The sequence below is a fragment of the Aedes aegypti genome, chromosome 3 (genome assembly GCF_002204515.2).
Source record: "Aedes aegypti strain LVP_AGWG chromosome 3, AaegL5.0 Primary Assembly, whole genome shotgun sequence".
NCBI lineage: Eukaryota > Metazoa > Arthropoda > Insecta > Diptera > Culicidae > Aedes > Aedes aegypti.
Window position 1 is genome coordinate 144,644,604 of NC_035109.1, and position 22,780 is coordinate 144,667,383.

Consider the following 22,780-nt stretch of genomic DNA (forward strand, 5'->3'; position numbering starts at 1 on the left):
CGTATATCGGGCCCAATGCCTCATGTACAGCTAATACAGGGCTTTTAAACGGCTCATAGGCATTATATCAGCCATGGACCATGGTCTTTCGGAGACAATTTACATGGCTCTTATCACCAATAAACTCTACAGTATTTGCGTTCTTCAATTTTGTACACCAATGGTGAGAAAACCTCGCTGATCATACACAGCATCAGCGTGCCTGCTCTGATTCGATGAATCACAACCGAAAGTACAAAACAGCGTCAATGTCCTTGAAATTCTATTCCCGAAACTCGTGTTTTCTGAATTATGCAAACAATGATGCTTTGAATTCTTTGGCATTATTAAAATATCAAAGTGAATACTTTCTTGTAGGGCAACCAAACAATTTCTCAATCTTTCAAAAGTTTGAAGTTCTGTCTCGCATTTCCTCCAAAATATCTTGTGCTGAGATATTTCGCTTAAAGTTCTACTAACAATATCTCTGTTCATTCCTTCAAATAGTTTTCCCAAAAACTTCAATACAGTTTATTGCAAAATTCATCAAAAGTTCTTCAGGAATATTTCAAAAATACATCTCAAATTACATCATAGGTTCTTCTATGTTTTATTATTGGAAGTTCTGTTTCAAATTCCCAAATTATATACGGATGACACACGAAAGTTTTTTTTTATATGTACCTTATTCCCTTCGAATCTTCAGAGGAAATTTATTGAACAACATGCAATTCTTAAGTATTCCAAAGTTTTATCAACTTTTGGCAGAATTCTTGTGAAACTACAGGGCGGAATTACTAGGAACTTTCTGGCAGAATTGCTGAGAATCCAGAAATTAATGAAGGAATTCTGTTAAATTTCAAATTTCAATTTCTGAAGATGATTCTGAAAGAACTTCTGGAGATTTTTTTTTTAATTTAGTTTATGTTCGTTGTTCCGTTGTCCCTATGTTCTTTCTACTCTACCTGCTTCAACATTTTGTTATTTCCCTTTCCTTCGTAGGACGCTTTCTTGACGAACTTTGAACAGACATCTTTTCATACTCCAAAAAGCAACACTTCAAAAAATCTCAAAAAAAAAAAAACAAAGTCTAGAAATTTTGAAAAATTTTGTGGATTTTTTTACCAATGATTCCTGATTTGTGAGAGTCAATCAGGGTTTCCTCAACAAACTGTCAAAGTTATGTGAAAATACTCTTCAGGATTTGAAAACAGTAAAATCTTGCCACGAAAAAACGGAAATTCGTCATTACGACATGCTCGATAGTGCTTTTAAAAAATACCCCAATAACGTTTGCGTTGAGCTTCTATATTCCTTTAAAAATAGTCCCTCCAAAAAGTTTTTTTGGAATATCTGTAAATAGAAGCAAAATGTTTCTACACCAATCTGCTAAAAAAGGACACATTCTTCAGCCATTTAGCTACCAAGCCTAAAACTCAACACTAGACCCTAGTCAAGCATGCTCCAATGGAACAGCCGAGAAAAAAAATTGACGAAAATTTTCGAATGGTGTCGGGATTTGAACGCACACCCAGTGACACGATGAGCTTAACTGCATGACGACATTAACCGCACGACCACGAAGGCCACAATCATTTCGGAGTTTATCATCAAATTTCATCCGTTTAAATGTAAATAATTGTCCATTTTAAAAAATGAAGAAAAAACAAGAATTTTTGTAGTACTTGTTTCTGGCGTTATGTCCCCACTGGGACAGAGCCTGCTTCTCAGCTTAGTGTTCTTATGAGCATTTCCACAGTTATTAACTTTCATTAACGACCGGTGAGATTCGAGCCCTCGATCCTCAGCTTGGTCTTGCTGAATAGCTGCGCGTTTACCGCTACGGCTATCTGGGCCCCCGAAATTTTTGTAGTAATTTCTGTTAAAACCAATTCATTTTTTCTGTGAAATACATCGTCTGGAGTTTTGCCAGATTGATTCAGAAACTCTACGGCAAGCTATTCCTACAGGAATTCAGCAAATTTTTAGGAATTTTAGAGAAAAATAAGCAACATTGTTTTTAATATGTTTGATACCAGTTTTTTTTTTGCTTCTATTTTTTCAACAAAGTTTATGAAAGTCTACCATTGTAATGCACTTGATATCTGTAATGCGATGATAGATTGAGAATCGGAAATGGATAAGGAGTGATTCGCAAAGCTACTTGAAAAGAAATTCAAAATATTGATGTACTCCTGGAGTAGTTTTTGATCTTAAAATGGAGAGTAGATATCTCTCTGAAATGATCTCTGAAAAATACTTGGATGAATCTCTGGTGAATTTTTCGGAAGAAGTCTAGAACAACATCCCAGAAGAAAAAATGATATAAATCTCTGAAAAAAATCCTGAACAAATTGTTCAGAATTTTTTGAGTATTTTTACGGAATAGTTTTTTGTAAGAAAAATTGAACGTATTCCGCTAGAAAATACATAGGAATGTTTGAATGATTAATGAATTTTTGAATGAATTTATAAACAGAAGAAATCCTTATGCAGCGAATTTGTTGAAGAAATAATTGAAGAATTTCTGAAAGATTTTCTGACAGATTTGTTGAAGGAATCTGATGAGAAATTTTAGGAAGAATCTCATAAGCCAAGTTAGAAAAACTATTGGGGAAATCTTTGAAGAATTTGTAAAAAGAATCCTTGCTTGGTGTTCTTGAAGATGATTTTGGTGATTATTAAATTTTGAATAGACAATTGGATAAAGAATTGACTCGGAAAAAATGAGACACACAAAAATGATCACCAGAAATTCATTTTAAATTGGATACTTCTCAAATTTTCAGGGATTAAATAACCATATGCTAGCTATGTTTTGGCTGAATGTTCGTACATTTCTTTTAACACTGCTCATGAGATCTCAGACACAATTTCTCCTAGTTATTCTTCAAAGCTTCATTGGTTTTGAATGTTTTTTTTCCGATTTTCTTCAACTTCATCTTCATTATCGCCCAAAACTTTTCGATTGGTCGAAATTCTGGTGTATTTGGCGGGTTCGCCTCCCTCAGGACCACTTTAACGCCCTTCGCTTGGTACCGAGATCCGGCCGGAACAGCCTGAGACAACGGTGAGAGCGGAGGAAGGGCAGCAAGCGCTTCTGCAAGCATTCTTCGTGAATTTATCCATCCTTTTCTTCTGGAACATTTCCGGAACCTCCTTGCGGGACGTACCGACAAAAAACTAGAGGCTGGGGATTTGTTTGGTATGAATTTCCTCAATTACTTGTCAATGCCCTCATCATTGGGTTAGATTAGCGAAGAAAAACCAAGAACCTGGGAAAAAGATGAAGTAACCTTCAAGTTAATGCCAGCTCGCCAACGACAATCAAGGCAGGCTTGATGAAAATCCCTAGTTCCGTTTCTTTGTGCACCTTTGATTTAAGGTCAAACTTTGAAAAAGGGCCACATTTCTCTTAGCATTTAATTTCAATTACAGTTTTCATTTTTCAATTTTAATCGAAGAAGCTATTGAGATTGCTTTTCGTTGTGTTGAAACTGAATCTTATCTGCTTTTTGTCACCTTCCAAAAATGCAAAAATATGCTTCAATCAATTACGCGCTTCTAACATGATAGTCCATTGTTTTAATAGGCGGCTCACACTGAAAGTTCTTGAAAGCGGAATGTCGGCTCATTGTGTCGTACAGCATTTTTTATCCAGGCAATGGGCCTATTCACATGACGTTCCAAAACAGCTGATCGGGAAGCTCTTTGACAGTTCTTCTATGAAAATGACAGCCTCGTGTATGCACCGGTCCTCCACCGATGTAAACAAATGCATAGACGGACCTGTCACATGAAAAGGCCTATAGACATGCCCTATATCAACTGCAGCGATTTGCAGTAGACAGGATGTCCCGGGCCCGATCTATCTGACAAGCCAATCGAGCCCTCTGTCACTATAGAAGATGGTGTCTCCATCATGTCGATAGCCTGTTTTTATCAGATTCTCCCTCCCACCCAAAAACATGTTATTTTGTTAAATGAACTTTGTATGCTTTGTTATGGAAACTCAAACTTTAACATCAATTTTCCCCGTTTATTATTTTTGCTACAAAGAGCGCTACTCACATTGGGAAGTTTATATTCTTTTGATTTTCCTGCTAAGTTATTCTACATTACAGTTATTCTACACAGTACAGTCTCAGTTGGATTCAACAAACTATTTCGTTTGGACAATTTTACTCAGACAGAAATCTAATCAATGGCCTTTTCTCTCTCATTGCAGGTTGCAAATCGTTCTTCAAGCGATCGGTCCGACGGAACCTCACCTACTCGTGTCGGGGCAATCGCAACTGCCCGATCGACCAGCACCACCGGAATCAGTGTCAATTCTGTCGTCTACGAAAGTGCCTCAAAATGGGAATGCGACGCGAAGGTAAGTCGAATTCAATAACGTTCTTATTTTTCATTTGCATTTTCACTTGAGTTCGATATGGCTCCGCCGCCACATGGCTGACGACGGCGAAAAAAGGTGCCAAACACGCGTGTTAGGTTATGTACCGGGGTGGGCTGACGTTTAAAGCTACCGGACTGTCATTGTCTTTCGTCGTTCGTCGTCATCGCCATTGACACGCCAACGCGCGACAAACTCCAAAGCCAATTTGCCAATAATCTCTTCGTGTGAGGGAAAACCGCAAAAAAGGGTGAATAAGAAGCATCGCACTGTCGTCGGTCGGTTGTCATCGACGACGAAGAAAAAGGGTAACAAACGATGTCAAATGATGTTGACAAAACGGAACCAAAGTCGCTGGAGTGTGCGACGCAAAACAAAGGGCGAAACGCATTGCGACGAACAGTTGTGGAGCCCAAGGTAACAAGGTCGCCCTTGTTAAAGGTGTCAGGCGTGAAGCGTCAAAGTAGGCGCAATGATTCGAAACAATAACCTTATTGCAAACTGCTTGGCAACCGCCGTGCAATACCGACGCCAGAGATGACACCTTGATGAAGCGGAATTATTATGATTGGCTTTGGCGACGACGAGAATGCAAAACAAATTATTATGCTCCTCAAAGCCACACGGGATGAAGTCATTATTCATTATTGTACTGGGGCTTGGGTGTAGGTATGTAAATCATAATGTTATTACACTGCAGTTGAGCCTTAACGCGGTTCCAATTGGAATAATGCATGCGCATTAATAACGGCCCATTCATCATCGGCGACAGAGAATCCAACCGAAACGGATGGGATTACATTTGTCAACAACGGTACTTAAGCTGGTTGGAACGCGCTGCTCCTGGCAGCACTGTTTTGAGCAGTCTCATGGTTTTTGGATGACTAAGTTTGATTGGAGGTGAAGTTATTACTATCTCACTCAGAATAGACCACCGTCTTCTGAAGTATTTTTTTTTTTTTTTACTTAGAGAGGATCACCATTTTCTTCTAATCTATGATATCTTCTCCTCTATCTCTAATGAGACAGAGTCTACTTCTCAGTAAAAAATTGAGGAAAATTTAAAATGGTAAAACAAATAAAACATTTTTTGCGAACATTTGGAAACAAGTTGTCAAGTAATATTTTTCATAATATCATCAACCAAAACAACAAAATTGATTGCTCACAAAAGTGACCATAAGGTATTGGAAATACATAAATTTCTATGATTTTTTTCGCTGTGATGATTCAATAATTCAGTCAATGGTCCATCGATTATCGAGTAATAGATAGTAAATTTCTCCCAGGAATAATAGCAAACTTTATCTTAAACATGTTGTAAATAGTTTTTACCTGAGAGAGACTCGCGAAGAGGAAAAACATTAACGTCATATGCAGCCCAAATTCCGCTGTCGCTAATCGTCAAATACAGCTAGTTGTTTTCATGGCTGAAAAAGTGAAAAGTATTGTATTAAAAATAAACTGTTGAATAAAACCTCAGCATCTGAGCAGTTTTTCCAAAGATGCTGATAAATCTTAATACAAAAATAGTTATTTCTTATGTCTACTATGTTTGCTGGCATGAAATTTCACTCAAAAGGCTATTTATGCTTCGGTGTGATGCAAACGCAATATTTTTTGCTGAGATGTTCATATGCGAGTTTGAACGGCTTGACATCAATACAGAGTAGAATAAGAATAAAAAACTTAGCAATCACAGAAAAAGAAGACCATCTTCGCGAGTCTCGTCTCAGATTTTTAAGAATCAATCCTGTAAATTATCTAAATATTCTTACAGGAATCTTTCCAATGACACTTTTTTTTTAATCTTGGGAAAAAATTTTCAAAAACATATAGAAATCTTTGGATGATTTTCTAAAGAAATTTGTTGAATGGAATCGTAAGAAAAGCATCTGAGAAAATTATTGTGTCAGAAAACATTCTGGAGAGAATCGCAGAAATGATGGCCGGAATGAGTTTTAGATCAAAATCTTGGAGGCACATCAATGCTCATTTATAAAAACGTGTTTGAACTGTACATATGAATCGAATATTTTGTTCCAAATCGGCGTAATGAACGTTTCTTACAATTCCCAGAACATTTCCTAAGCCCCTGTCCACCGCACTGTTTACACTCCCAAAAATCAGCCCGACAATCCACAACAAACAAAAACGGTAAAACCGTAATCCTCACACCGCATCGCATTGTGTGTCACTCTCGTGGCTCACACGTCCTTCTGATGGAATCTCCGAAGACACATCCGTCAGGCCGTTCCTTACGTCCGCATCAGCAAGAACGAAACGCACCACCTAATCGGTGTGAAGCGTCAAGCGTCCGAATAATGTCCTTCAGCCGAAATCCGCCGCCGCCACCACTTTCTTGGGAGAGCACCCGAGGTCGTGTCCCTTTAACCAAGCCATGGCTTTTATTAATTTATTCCAACGGTCAGTTTTGCTTCTTGACCGCTGACTGCCGAAGAAAAGGAACCGGTTCCCAGGCTCTCCTCGAAGAAATCCGGTTTTCCCAAAGCTGTTTGCGAGGATTCACCCCTTTCACCCTCTTGGATTAGAACGAACGCTAAAGGACTGACCAGTGGTCAGTCCTTTTTCATGTCTTTTAATTTTCCACATCCGAGGGGGCAAGGAGACAGGCCAACCATAAATCTTCCTTCGGGAACAATAGAAAATAGTTTCCGTCGGCATTGTTCTTCGCCGCGCTGCGCCCGGATGAATTTCCGCCACCAGAGCAAAAAAGGCGTCCCGTTCAGGAACGATCCTTCCGTTCTCTTCGGGATTAAATCCATCCTTGTTTCATTACTCTCCGTCTGTCGCTATCGTCCATCATCAATTGTCTGTCTATATTTGCTTTACATATTTTAAATCACAAAGATTGAAGGAAGAGAAGGAAGGGTTCCGTCGGTAAGGATAATTTTGCGATCGTCCTTCGGCTCCGGCCGTCGTCGGGACATCGAACCACGTATTTGCTCAAAATATTAAAAATCATAACGATTTCATAAATCACGGCTCCTGGGAAAACGGTTCCCAGCGAGCGCGGAACATGCATGTCATTCCCGAGAGAGGTAGCGCGTTTCGCTAGCTAGAGACAGTTCCACGTTATCTGCGAAGCGGAACGACTCATCGGACGATCATAGTTTCACATGCACATGCAAGCCCAGGGTCCCAAGTCTGTTTGCGCTATCCGTAAGTTTAATGAAGAAAAATCGGTAGGCTTATTACATGAACTGAACTAAATAGGATCAAACATAATTTCGACAATTTCGAGGCCAAACTTTCAGGAAAACCGATCTTAAATACCGTAATCCGGGGGCAAATTGATCACTGGGGTGAATTTGATCAGGTCGGTACCAAATTGCATTTCCTTTCAAGGATGCTTAATACTCCGTTGCCATCACAGACAATCCATGTTTTCTAGTTTATAGATGTCTAATGATGGTTTTAAACTATTTCATTTTTATTTAGGTCAGTTTTGCATAGAAATATTCACAGTTTTTGAAGGTGTTAGCAATACTGTTGGAAATATCGGCACTAAACAATCCGCTGGTGCTAAGCCTGCATGTAAACTTTGAGTGTTAAAAATGTTGTGTAAGCTTCAGTGTGAACTGCTGAACTCATTTTTGAAATCGTTCAGCATAACAAGAATAGTTTTTTGCTCGTAAAACCGCTTTTTGTTGAATGAAGTGCTTATTTCAAGGGAAATTGCATACATTTAGGCGTATTATGCAGATTTACAAAGTTTAATTTTGCAATAAAATGATGATATACACAAGTTGTAAGAATTTTGACATCATTTTCAGATTCAGGAGACCCAAATTTAGTAGATAGGGAAATTTTACTTTCTGAAATATTCTTTATTATATAGTGATCAATTTCGCCCCAATGTGTCATTTTCAATTTTTTGATTTAAAATTAATTTTATGAAATGTTAAATTTTATTTCATGAAAAATCGATTACATAAACTGATAGACATCAATGAAGTACTGATTTTATTGAAATAAATTTGACATTTTTTTAATTCCAAAGGAAATTATGACGAAAAGTTGTGAAAAAGTGATCAATTTGCCCCCGGATTACGGTACCATTTTGATTTATAAGAGGCCGAAAAATCTTTTATAATTTTAAGGTTGTATAAATTAAAATATTCAGACATAAATATATAATAAGAGGTCCCCCACCATCGGCACCTAAGCCGCAACATTTATATCTCTGAAATTATTGATTTGATATGTTCTTGTTAACAATTTATTATAAATTGCATCGTTTTTATTTTTTTACAAAAATGAAATCCAAAATATTGCTGCGTGCATTTGAAACGCAAATATCAAATGCGGGAACACCAAATGCGGTAAGATTTTCTACAAGAAATGCGATGTCAAAGATAGATTTTTCTTGCTAGGTCGGCGGTGATTTTGAAAAACGTTGCTAGGTGTCCTTTGATTGTTTTGTTTTACCGCATTTGGAGGACGTTTAGTCAATATTAGCATCTCAAATGCAAACAGCAATATAAATACGAATTACAGTTCTGAAATTTGTAATGCATTTTTGTCCCCAATCCTTTTTCATTGCAAGTCCACTAGGGTGCGGCTTATTTTTACACAGTTCTCAAAATCAAAAATGAATGTGCTTTTCTGAATAAAAATCATATAAGAAAGAAACCTCAAAATTTGAGCAAAAAATATTATAATTTAGAGATGACGCAAGTGACTTGAAAAAGAACTTTCAAGTTTGTATATACGATCTTCCGTGAGTCTTCATATTATTGTAATTTTCTAATTCATTCTGAAGCTCCTAGCATCATTCTCTCCAAAATTATATTATGAAGTTTGAAGACCATCAAATTTGTATTAAATAAAAACTAGCCTTATTCAAAATAGTTTTTTTTTCGAAATGTTCTTCTTTTTACTAAAATTTCATTGTTTGATTGACCGTAACTTCATGAAACTCAACCAATTTCAAATATGTTTACATAATTTCAAAACAAATTTAGTTGTTCTTAAAATGTGTCGACAACACATTTAATTAAAATTGGTTTTGAATTAGCTATCCATCAAAAACTGCCAAAAATATTTTAGTGAAAAACTATTTCTTTGTGTTTTTTGTTTTTACAACTTTGAGTTGAATAGCGCACAATAGCGAAAACGTGTTAAGTATGAAACAAAAAAAAATGCTAAGACATTTTTGAAGGTTTAACAATTAAGAAACACCAGTTCAGCTTAAGTGTTAACACTAAACGAACAAAAAAAGTATTTATCGTTAAAACAGTCATGGGTTTGGTCTGTTTTCACTAATATTTACTGTTGTTTTTTTTTTTTTTTTGATAATAACTTCATGATGCTTAAAAAAACAAATATTTTTACATGATTTTAACACTTATTTAGTTGTTCTTCAACTTGTATACAACACATTAAATTAAAATTTGGTTTTGAAGTAGTTATTCAACAAAACCTACTAAAAACATGATTTTTAATGAAAACTAAAGTTTTTTTTTGCAATTTTTTTCAACAACTATGGGTTTAATAGTGCACTCTTTCAGAAATTGCGGAAACATGTTTGAAATAATAAATAAAACTTAAAAATTGTTTCGACCAAACCCCATTCAAACGTTTCCAAATCCAAATATTTTTACACAATTTTAACACTTATTTAGTTGTTTTTAGACTGTGTATACAACACATTGAATTAAAAATTAGTTTTCCAACAAAACCTACCTAAACACATATTCTAATGAAAAAAAAAGTTTTTTAGAACTACGAGTTGAATAGCGCAATTTTTTTTAGTAATTGCAAAACATTTTTGTTATAAAATAAAAAAAATGTTGCTAAGACCTTTTGAAGGTTTTTAATGTGAGAAAAACCAGTCAAGTTTAAGAATTGGTATTTTTAGTTAAAAATAATTGTTTTGGATAGATCTTGATAAATACGTGTTGAAGATACAGTTGAAAAACAACTCTATTAACTTCAAAATCTTGTAGAAAGATTTGCGATCGGTTGTGTATTTGTTATTTTTTTAGTGAAGAGGGAAAAAACTGGAGAAAACAAGTTTTAACTAGGACCAGTTTTGATTTTAGGCAAATTTGATGTGCTATACTTTTTTTTATAAATTTAATTCTGAAGAAAATGATGCTAAGATCCCCATAACTGTTTGGAAAATAATGAAATTATTAGAACTTCACTGACGATCATTTTTAAAATCTTGAGAATTCACCTTGCGCCTCCGCTAGATCTGAATATTTTTAACTCAATTTTTGGTGTATTTTTTTCAATTCAGAGGAGTACTCGTATTTTTAATTTCACAAATTTTGAGTCCACACATTGCAAATGTTTGAATTTTCTGTCAAACACCTTAAAATGTCATTTACCTTAAATGCACTCCGATGCACTTTAGTGTCACTTTGACGTTGCGAGTAGGATAAAACTTGAAAAATGATTGCTCTATGTAGTTGAAACAACCAGTATTTTTTAGGAATATTGTTAAAATTAAGCTGTGGATTCATTAATTTATGGGTAGAATTGCGGAAGGGATTTTTCGAGAAACTGTTTTGAAATTTACAAAGGTTTACTCAAATATTTCCTTAACCGAGTTATTAATATTTCCACCAAAAATTACCTCGATTTTAAAAACAAAAATATATGAATAAGAAGATCTCTTCCGAAAAACATTAAGTCAGTTTTTCATGAAAACAGCCAGCCCAAATCAAAAATTTCTAAAAAAAATGTCTCTAGGAAGTTTTTCTGACGAGTTTCACTTTTACAAAATTTCTTAAAAATTTCATCAAAACCAACGAATATTTGGTAACATCATAAAAATTCTTCGTCCATTTTGTTTTCAAAACTTTTTCAATGATCTTCTGTAGGTGTTTTCTTTTATTTCGTCTAAAAATCTCTTCTCAAATAACAGATATTCTTTAAGGGATTTTACAAAATTTTCAGCAATTTTGTTTAAAGTTGTGTTTTTAATAATTTATTGAGGAGCCCAATCAGGAGTTCTTCAAAAGCTCTGAAGGTTTCGGCCACATATTTTTCTGAACTACTCGTTTCTGAACTTTGATATTGATTTCATTAGTTTTTTTTTACAGGAACTTCAACTTAATCCTGTAGTCTTTCGAAGAAAAGCTGTGAGAATGACGGAATTTTCAAAACAATTCAAGAAATAAAAATTTTCGATGTCTTCTTAAAAGTTTTTCAGAAGTACCTCTGAAGGAGTTTTAAATGCAATTCTTCGAAGAATCCTGAATAGCAATGATTAAGTTCAGTTGATGTTTTTGTAGGAAGAATCATTAAAAATGCTGTACAGTCAACTCTCCCTTACTCGATATTCCGAGAAAACAAGAACTAATTGATCAGGCTTTAGTGAAAAACAAGAAAATACATATACATATTTACATTTCACAAAAACAGGGAGGGTTTCAGCGTACCAATCTTATACCACTTTCCAACGCAAAATCTAAAACTACTATTTCCTTCCACTAAAAGCGAAAAATTTCGAAAATCGGTTGGAATATTGCGATGTTAGATCTTTTTTCATGGGAACACGTAGCTTGGCGAGTAGGAAGAGAATCCAAAATATAAGAGTTCTATAAGAAGAATTTGTTTTACAATGTCAAAAATTAGGCATTGTTCGTAACGCGACACCACAATAATGTGACTATTTGAAAAAAGTCGTTTTCAAAGAACCAATAATTCGTTTGAAACAATTAAACCCACACAAAACAATGTCATCAAATACCCCTTCTTGTTAACGATTATCTCGAAGTATGATATAGCGATGGGCAATTTTGAATCGATGTTCTGAAAATCGATTTTTTTGTTCCTATTAATCGATTTTTTGAATCGATGTTAGAAGTACGCAAAATCGAGTGAATCGATTTTCTTCATTTGATTTTGTGTTTCGATTCAAAAGAATAAAATTGATTAGTTTTTTTTTGCTATTATGGTCTTTCATCAAATTGCAAAAAATAATGTACGTATCTCGTTGCAGAACTCGATTTTTACAGCACTTGTTGTAGTTATTCAACTCGACAAGCCTCATTGGATAAATTTATGACTCGTGCTGTAAAAATCGTCATTCTGCAACTTGTTCCGTAAACTACTACAGTTAAACCTCCATGAGTCGATGTTCCATTGCTCGATATCGACTCATGGAACCATATTAAAAATCAAATTTCATGGTTACTATGATGGTCCCCTCAAACGGCTCTCCATACCATTGCTGTTCCATGACTCGATATTTCCATGAGTCGATGGTCCCTTCAATATCGACTCATGGAGGGTTGACTCAGTTTTGAATTGGCCTGGAAGTGTGTAATATATGATATCAATTTCAAACGTTATTCAATTGAAGAAATTTAGTTATCCTATTCAATTGCATTTAGTCTTATTTTAGAGCTTATTTAGTAAATTTTCATATGAACTTAAAAACCGAATCGATTCAAAAAACATCGATTAAACTGATTCGATTGAATCGGTGAATCGATTCAACATATCAAGTTTGAATCGATTCAGAAATATCGATGTTCTGGTGAAATTTGCCCAATGCTAGTACGAGAACCATACTAAAAGTTAGTTATCATGGCTACTTCGATGGTCTCTTCAATCGCATTTGCACTTTTTCTCGTGTTCTATAACACAATACCTACCTATCTTCATGGTCCCTTCAGTATAGAGTTATGAGGAGTTGACTGTATTAACGTTGAAATTCCTAGAACAAATTATGCAGACATTTCTTAAAGAACTCCTGGAGAAATTCTTGCAGAAATTAAAGAAAAAAAAAAGATATATTCGCAGAAAATAATGACGAATTTTGAAAGTAAGTGCGGGACTTTCTCCGCACAACAAGTCAAAAATCTTGGAAAATATTAAAAAAAAATCGGAAAATAACAAAATTTGGAGTGGAATCTAGCATTTACAGATATGATTACAAACAAAATCATAACAAAAATGTCGGTAGATTTTTTTTAATATGACCTGTACTGCCCATAATTGCATATTAGTCACATTCGACATTTTTGACAATTTCGAGTAAATACCGTGGAGAGTCATCAAATGATATATACTTTCGATCAACTCACTCAAAACTGTGATTTCGTTCTGGAAAATTCGAAAAAAAATACCGAGTTGTTTTGTCACATTGGTAATTGTAACTGCAGAACAGTCAGCAGCAAAGAAATTTCTATCAGAATTATTTTCTGACTATTCACCCAATATACGATATGAGCTGTACAAATTTTCAGCCTCAAATTAGCACTTTTGAGTTCCTGATATTTTTTATAAATTGTAGTTTCTTCCCATACTGCCATAAAATACACACTTGGTATTCCATTTACTGAATGCCTACTTTTGTCGAATGTTACAAATATGCAGTTATGGGCAGTGTAATCGCTAGGGAGGCCAAAAATCTGTAAAACCTTCAAGAAAACGGTAGACCTGGTCAGTGACCAGTGGTCACCCTGTGCAAACCACTCACTGGCGAAGCCTACTATGAAACAACTCCAGCGACCGTGTTGCATAGATGCTTATCGCGCCTCCGACCCTAGTAGGCCCTTGATTGCATCAATATCATTCAATGTTCATACCATCCAATGAATACTTGATGTCTCCATTCGAAGCCTGCCCGCAGCGCCCGATGTCACGCTCGGGCTCAACTTTTGACATTTCTTCCGGGCGCTCGCTCGCTCGACCAATTGACAGTTGCACTACAACGAGTGCCAGCAGGGAACAGGGAAGAGGGGCGGTTCCCAGGTGTGCCGTTTGTGTTCCATAGTGTAATGCAACCTCAAAATAGGATTTCCACTTTTTATCGATTTTCGTTCGGAGTATTGTTCATTCTGGGAACAATCGTTCCGAGATCGAACCGAAACAGTGTTGCTTTCTTTTGTGTGACTTTGTTCCGTTCTTGTCGTAAGGCGCAGTCAGATCCTCGGCAGGAGGGCACTTGCATGGGAACTTCCCAACTTAATGGCCCAAGAAATCACTCCTGCTGGGTCGTATTCAGATGTCGCGTGAAGTTTTGTGACTTAATAACGATATTAGTGTTACTCGGGGCCGGGTTTTGTTCCTGGCTGTTTAGCTGACTTGGTAATTCAGAGACCCCACGAAGAAAGGATTTCGCGAAATGGCTAGCTTCTTCGAAATAAGGGGTTAATTGACGAGATTCCCATACAGTTGAGGAACTTCCGCGCTAATTGGTCGACGGCATGCAGGTTAGTTGCACAAGCGACAAACCACTGTTGAATGATTCATATTTAATGCTCACCTTATTATACTTAGACACTTTGATAAATTTAAAATCAATACTGTGATTTTCTAAACAAGTAATAACGTTGGGGAACGTGTTTGAGTATTTCAACACTTTATTTTGAGCTTCTCAATATCGAACCACATTTACTTCTTGTACAAGCTACAAAGAAACCATCCTTTCACCGATTGGCATTCGGTGCAAATTGCAACACCTGGAAAACAATCTTCCGGGCCAACCAAAACACAAACCTTCTATCTTTTTCGATATGGTACAATCGCAAACTCTGCCAAAATGTAGCATCGCAGCGAACTGCGTGCAGAAACAGGATTCCTCCCCCTCCTTGCCGAATTCGACTTATCTGCTCCTCGTTTGGCGGCTGCTGCAAAGATTACCGCTGGATGATCGCGGAACCCCACAGAGAATCTCGCGAATAGCCCCAAAATTTGAATTTACACCATATGTTGGCAGCCCCGTACGAAGGTACGGTTGTTGAATTCCGAATTTCCTTTATCTCTTGTTTTGGCGAGAGGTAAAGGATTCCTTCGCATTTTTCATTTTATTTTTCGGGGGAAAGGAACAGTTGTAGGAGTGAATGACCTGCGAGAACATATGCGGTCTATTGTGCGGGTTGGTTTGATGAACTAAATTCAAATAAGGCTGAAAGTTTATTTCGGTTTTCGTCTCGAGTCGAGATGTAGTGGAGACAAATATTGGTGTATGCAAATTTGATTTGCTTCCCAGTTTTTTGGCGCTGAAGAGGTTCGTTACTTAGGTACGAGGCAGGTGCTTGTGAAGAAATAAAGATTCATCGCGCGCCAACAATGAGGGAGCGCGCGCTCCTTCAAACGCCTACTCAGGTCAAGGAAGTCCGGTTGTGTGACGAAAAACCTTTCACTATGCGCACGGTGCTTCTTCTATCGTTATTATCAGAAAAAAATAGCTATCAACACTTCAAACGCTAATTTGTTTTAATGGTTGTTCTACACCTCTGGATTGATTTCAAAAACATACTTGATTACTTTTTCAAGATGACGTAAGTAACTTTCGCAAGATTTGAAGAAAAGAAAAAATGACAGGGATCAAAACTTTATTTATAAATCTACAGTCAATTCTCCATAAGTCGATATCGAAGGTAAGTAAGAAAGGTATCAAGTTACAGAACACAAAACCAATGCAATTGCGATCAAAGGAACCATCGAGGTAGCCATGAAAAGCTACTTTTTCAATTGTTCTCTTACTCAAAATCGAGATACGAAATATCGGGTAAGGGAAAGTTGACCATATTCTAAATAAAATCAACATTTTGCCATTCTTTTTATCCTCAGAACCTTACATGCAAGCAGCACGCGTCTAAAAATTCTGTTTGCTATAATTTTCTCGCAAAAATCTAATGACAAAATGATACACCGTTTTGATCAATTACTTACGACATGTACCAGTCAATGTAGAATTGACTCAAGTAGTGTTTTGCTTTGATTCGTGGTTAAGTCACTTTGTCTCTCCATATGAGCGATGGAAGGGTTAGTTGGCGAAAGTTGAAAATTTCACTTACGTTGTTTTGTAATTCCGAAAATTGTTGCTTAATTTATCATTTCGCCCCGAAAGCCAGCGGCAACCAAGCGTGTTGCTTATCGTTGCTGAGCAAACGAATCGGTTTACATGTTATTTAACAATGCTACGATGAAGAGATGATCATCATCTATATCCCAGTGGTGATAGTATTTATCTAGATCCATTCATTTGTATGAAAACAACGAGCTACACACTCGGTTACCAATGGATTTTAGGACGAGAACAGGTTGGCTCAGAGAGGGGTGGAAGGACGTGTAGAATTTCGTCTGCCAAACACATAGGATGGAAAAAATAAGTTTGTTTACTCTTCTGGCTTACGGCCGTTTGAAAAAGTTTTCGAGGGTAGATGAGGCGCCGTCTTGAAGGTGTAACCATTGGAATAGTTGACTTTTAGGATATGAATATTGTATTTCAATTTATTTTAATCTCATTACGGCTTGTCATACTCAATTGGTTATTTTAAGGCTCAAACGCAAAGAGGCATTACAGAGCCGATTTCATTGTACGATCAATTCTCTATAACCAACTTTTACTATGGTTCTCTAACTCGATATCGAGATACCAAATATCGAGTAAAAGAGATTTGTCTGTATATACAAATACCCTTATAAAACATCTGGGTTACCATCTTAAAAGATCATTAAATGCAAAAATATTCGCTTCGCAGTTATGGGAAACCCATAGATATCATAAAAGAGTGAAAATCAATTCAAAACAAATATTTTAAATGTCATATTGATTAGAATATTGTTCAAGTAAGAGAATTTTACTCCAAATAGTATAGAAATTGTTTGAGGGCTTGGAAAAAATGTATGTCTCTAAAGCACAATGAAGTGCAATGAAACGTTGTGAAACGGGACACAGAATCAAAACAAACCAGCCAATGACGTGACCAGAATCACGTTTGTTCGTTGTGAGTAGGGTAACAAGAAGTTCAAATTCAAAAAGAACCCCGATGGTTTACATGGGGTAATGTTCCAATTAGCGGGGGTGCACGGTAATTGTGAAGAATTTTTGTTGTAATCCACTGGTCGGGTATAAGCGTGCTTCTCTGCTTCTCTGGTATATCACGTAGTATATGAGTCAAAACACTGAATAACATTGAAAAATGCCCTTCATGCGAATATAGATCCAACAAAGTGCTTATTTAATGCCTGTATTCATCAGGTTTAGAAGCAAAAATGATATAGTAATAGACTTTCTATTTGGTGGAAGTACGATAATTATGCGTGTAAGCATTTGCTAATTCAGGGCTTATCTTTAGTGCTTATGGTTACTTGGGGTCATAACCCAGTTTACCAAAATATTCTTTTATCAAGCTACTAGTTACACTTCCAAGGACAGTTTCAGTTTTGAGAGCACAATTCCGAGGTCAATGCAATTAACTCAATAACTTATCTTCAAAGTTTCAGTCGTTTTGTTGGTCTGAAGAAAGTTTTTACCGTGACCAAAACGTTTTATGAGATGCATTGAATAGTTGTCGTTATTCTGAGTTGTACTACAATTAAGTAGTCAGTGCAATTTTGTGAAGCTTATCGATGTACTCTATAAGATTGCCTCATGATTTGAATAAGACTGAAAGTTATTTCTAGGACGGTTTAAATGTACATAATATTGAATTATATTCGCTAATTCCAATATGCTTCGCACATCAATCACGGGTTTATATTTCATCTACAGTACAACCATTACTCGACATCGAGTGATGGGATTGTAATCGATGGAATAGTTCATGATAGTAATCATGATCGCTCAAAACAGCTTTGGAACGGATTTCTGTTTCTTGACAATATCAACTCTTGAATCGAAGGCACAAAAAAAAAATGTAGCTTGCGTAAACTATAGATGTTGTTGATTTCTTACTATTTAGGTGAGGAAAACATTTGGTAATATACTGTTGTGCTCAGAAAACGTTAAACTACCATATGACAACAAAATTTGCTTACTTTTGGGTGAACTTTTGAAAAAATAATTCATGTTAGAATTATATTTCTAAACCAATAAATTTATAATCATCCAAAAAATCAATAAAATGGCTCCGTAATGTCACAATGTGCTTGAGCTTGTGAATAAATAATGAATTTGCATAAACCTTAACAAGATTTTAAGTGAAAACATCAGAGATGATTTCCAATACTGAAACACAACGTTCATGTACAAAAAACCAATGATTTTTCCGGTTAAACCTTTCGAAAGGGCGTAACTCAAAATTTCTTCAAACATATTTCTATTAATCCAGAGGCTTAAAACAATTATTTGAATGAAATGGCGATCAATGTTTTTATGGCTTTTTTTCTATAATAACAGTAAATGAAGCACCGTGTACGCGGTCTAAGCTGATGCGGCATACGATCAAGTACAGCACGAGCTTTTGAGAGGCTCTCTAAGAAGCCACGCGGACCTCGGCCACATCCGCCCCTCTCATGTTGCCCTATGTCATATCCAATAAATCTCGCATCGCGCCGCGAAGCGCTTGGCACTAACAACAAAAAACATCAATCAAAACACTTGCCTCATTGTGTTTCAGCGCCCCCTTCCCTGACCTGAGGGCTCTGAGGCACTCTGAGCCTGGCAATTTCTAGACCAAGGTTCACCCGATGCTCGTAAAAAGCCAGCAGCAGTTGCTCGGGCAGCCTGTGTGTCTCTGACGATCATCCGCGTCTCTGTCTAAGAAGCGTAGGCAATAATAAGGCACCACACTCTAGGGTGGTCTCCTCTCTCGCTGTCTTTCGATTATTACAGTGCAATACTAAAGCTTTGCGAAGTATTTCATACTGTACATTGCAAGACTATTCCTTCGCTAGCATTCCATACAAAAACCGCAACAGAAGAAATTGATGTGGATCAGCCTCTGTCTCTCAATTTAAAAAAAAATGTCCTTTTAAAAAGTCAGACGAGCAATGATAAGCTTTCTCTACAAAAACTTCAGGTTCATGTACTCCCCTAATAGTTGACGGATTCCGCTCAAACTTTTACGGTAGCTTATGGTGGTCCAAATGAAAAATTTTGGATAAACTAACTTAAGACCTTTACAGCTAGATTTCTATCATATAAAATGGGCCACCCTACCCCACACATTGCCGACCGAAAACGACCGGCTGACTGACTGTGGCACAGCTTCTTTCGAATTCTTCCGGACAACACACCACTGCCTGGATAATCGATTTCGAGTTACACACATTTCTCGGGTGCTTCTTTCGGTGGTCACAAACAACAACAGCAATCGCTGGAAAACGACTTACTCATACCCCCAACGCATTGGAGAGCGGCAAGGGACCAAGTGGCCGAGGATGGCTGATCGTAAAAACTCCACTTGACTCCACTGACTGACTGACTGTGACCAGGGAGCTTCGCAAGCACACACACACTTCACCGGGTGATCTCGAGACCCTATAGATCTGCCGGATCGTCCACGGGGTCGCGCGTTGAGCAGTTGAGATTGCTGCTTTGATGCCACTACTGTGGCTGGATCTCTGAGACCTCGCGCGTATACCGACTGCGCTTTACCCACTTGAACCCTGCCTGCGCTCGAATTGAGTACCAATATGTATGTACGTTTTGAATGCAGGAGGAACGTCTGAGATGGAGGGCTAGACAGTGGTGTGTCTCAGAAGGGGAGACGAGTAATAAATTTGAACTATGCTTGCAGAGGTTGGTTCCAGGTGACACAAATCATCGAGAAATAAACAGCTGACTATAGTGTTTCGAAGAAGTAATGACCATCATAACCTTTCTTCATACTACCTCGCCTTCTACACGTTTCCGGGTCTTAGGCGTCCCATTCAGCTATGAAACAATCTTTTCTGAATACTAAATAAATTTGCAGATGTATTTGCTTACAACCTAACTATCGATTCAGATTCTCACTCGATTTGAGCCGTCCCACTGCACAAAAGATAAATTTCTTGAACATTAATTCTTGAACCTTGTTGTGTCTCTTAAATATCTTGATTTGCAGGCGTCTCACCTGAATTTGCAGGTGTCTCACTTCGTTATGAAAGATTTGTTTCAAATTTGTTCATGCATTTTGAGTGTCGCGACGCGCTACTGATCAAAACTCTCTTACAGTTCGGCTAAGAAAGGTCCCAAATCTGACCTATTCGATTCATTTAATGTGTTCTCAAAACTATCAACACCCCTACCCATCCACGCCACTGAACCTCGTAGTAACTTCTCATTCTCGGTCGAGTGTTTCCACACCGCCTTGCCATTCCTCCGATCGCTTCGTCCTCTCCAGCACACTCATATAGGTTAAGCGCATCAGTCGCAGGCTCACGGCAAGGTGAATACCGACTAATTTAACCATAATTATATATCTGTTATGTTATGCATTTTACAGCGCATCGCCCAAGCTGCTGCACTGTTCCCCTTTTCCCCCATTGATCCACCTCGTTTTCAAGAGTGGAACTCAACCCGAAAGTTTTGCGCCAGGCTGCGCTTCGAGAAGCGGTCCTCTTTCGGAAAGTCCCCGGAAAGTGAAGCAGTAACATGCTCACTGACACCGGAATCTCGCTCTTTCTCTCTCTCGATCCTCTGAACAACAACGCCACCACGTCAAACCAGCAACAACCCCAGGCCACCGCCAAACACAGCAGCTTCACGATCTCCGAAGACGACAGCCAGCAACCGGGAAGAAGTGAAACCGAAATCGGTAACAGTAACAACATGTAGCAGCGAGTACATCTCATCGCGCGCGGAGATTCCTTCCTGTGGATGGGTGTGGGTGGGGGTGCGGCAACAGGATCGGATGGAGGATGGGATAATATCGGCTGAGGTTCAGATAGCGTCCCGGGTAATAAATAAAATAACAACCAAAACAACAACTCGTTCGGCAACAGCAGTGAAGCAGCAGCAGCAACTGCAAAGTCCGATCGGTTTTGTTGTGCACAGTGGGAACATTTCAGGAAATGACGATCAAAACCTCTCAAGGTTTTTCAGAACACATGGAATTTTGGTTCTCTATATTTGCGATTTTCAAGATTTTGGATAAAGCTTCCATTTATTTTAACCCTAAGGGGTCTCAGATGTTTTTTTGTTATTATTTCGAAATTAAGCAACATGGTTAACCCCTGGGAGGGAGGCACCGATACTACACACGAAATATGGCACAAAGTTATTTCGAACTGCAAGAAAACTCCAGCTTGCCAACGACAATCAAGGCAGACTTGATGAAAATCGCTAGTTTTCATTTGTTGTGTTCCTTCGATCGTTCTGGACAAACATGGAAAAAGGGTCAAAGTTTTCTATGCATTTCATTTTCGTTTTTATTGGAAAAAGTAAAATTATGCGTTTCAAATACTTTATATTCAATCAGAATAAAAGTTGCTATTGTGACATTATTTATGAATAAGCATGAATAGCTTTTCAATCGATTTTTGGTCACATTTGATAAAATGCAGAAATATGTTTTAATCAATTACGCGCTTTTGTTTGTCCATTGTTTTAGATCTGGGCTCACAGTGACAGTTCGTGACAGCAGAATCTCGGCTCACTTTGACGTACATAAATTTCGTATCAGTTTCTCCCTCCCAGGTTAACCCGAGTAAAAATAAAGGTTTTTCGAAAGAATTGGAGGACATTAAATTTCAAACAATTTTGTTATATATAGTTATATGCTTTAATTTGGTTTTAAGACGACATTCAGACAGCAATTATTACTGAAACTTATTTGATACTTGGATCCAACCTCATAAGAGATCCAAACTTTTTTGTTTGTCGTGTTATTGTTTAAAAGAATTTGATTTAAAAACTAGTTGACCCAGCAAACGTTGTATTGCCAGCCAGGAGACTGATTAATAATGGTTTGGAGACACTCATATAAAGTGGTGTTTCATTTCCACTCGGTTTTCCATATTGTTGGCGAATCCTCGCCATCGCGCCTTCACAACCATATTTGGGACACCCTATTGTCGGGTGAACGGGACAGGAATGACAGTCACTGTCATGCGGTGAGTCAGGGAACAATAGTATGGAAGGTTGTTTATCATGCAGAAGAAAGTGAAAGTACACGTTCCACAAACTGATAGTTAATCCTAAATTCTTAGCCTAATAGTCTAAACCTAAGCAGTAAAATTAAGTGAATTCTAAGCCTATGATAAAAGGTAAATTGAACTATAAAATTTGTTGAACTTATGAAACTATATGGGCTATTTACATAGTTATACAGAAATCTACACCCTACATGGTGTAACCTAAAAGTCGTTAGAGTTACTATCGCCTACCATTACAACTGAGGTAAATCTAAACTATTTGAGTTACATGCAAACTGAAGTGACTAATTATAGTACGGCAGGTTTAATAGTACGGACTAATACGACAAAATACGAGGATAGACATTTGTACAACGGTTGAAGACCAACACGACACGAGACAGACTGAATTGACTACACGGAGGGAAACGAAATACTGAAATCGGGACTAAACGTAAGTTCACAATAATGCTTATAATTATTTAAAACACAGCAAACAACATAATGATACACAAACTGGATTGGACATTGATAAAATTATGTAATTTTCTCAGGGAAATAATAATCTACCGAACAGTAACCAAAACCCATTCTCTGGCCGTTTCATTTCCGGGATTATTATTGCGG

At 37.2% G+C, this 22,780-nt stretch overlaps 1 protein-coding gene across 1 annotated transcript in view; it reads left to right on the plus strand.

Moving 5' to 3' along the window:
- The window catches only part of LOC5576000 (nuclear receptor subfamily 2 group F member 1-B), a 279,752-nt gene that overhangs the window by 57,856 nt on the left and 199,116 nt on the right, over nt 1–22,780 (plus strand). Inside the window, exon 2 of the mRNA XM_021849024.1 lies at nt 4,208–4,357. Within this exon, the coding sequence (XP_021704716.1) occupies nt 4,208–4,357 (150 nt within the window). The remainder of the gene's footprint in view (nt 1–4,207; nt 4,358–22,780) is intronic.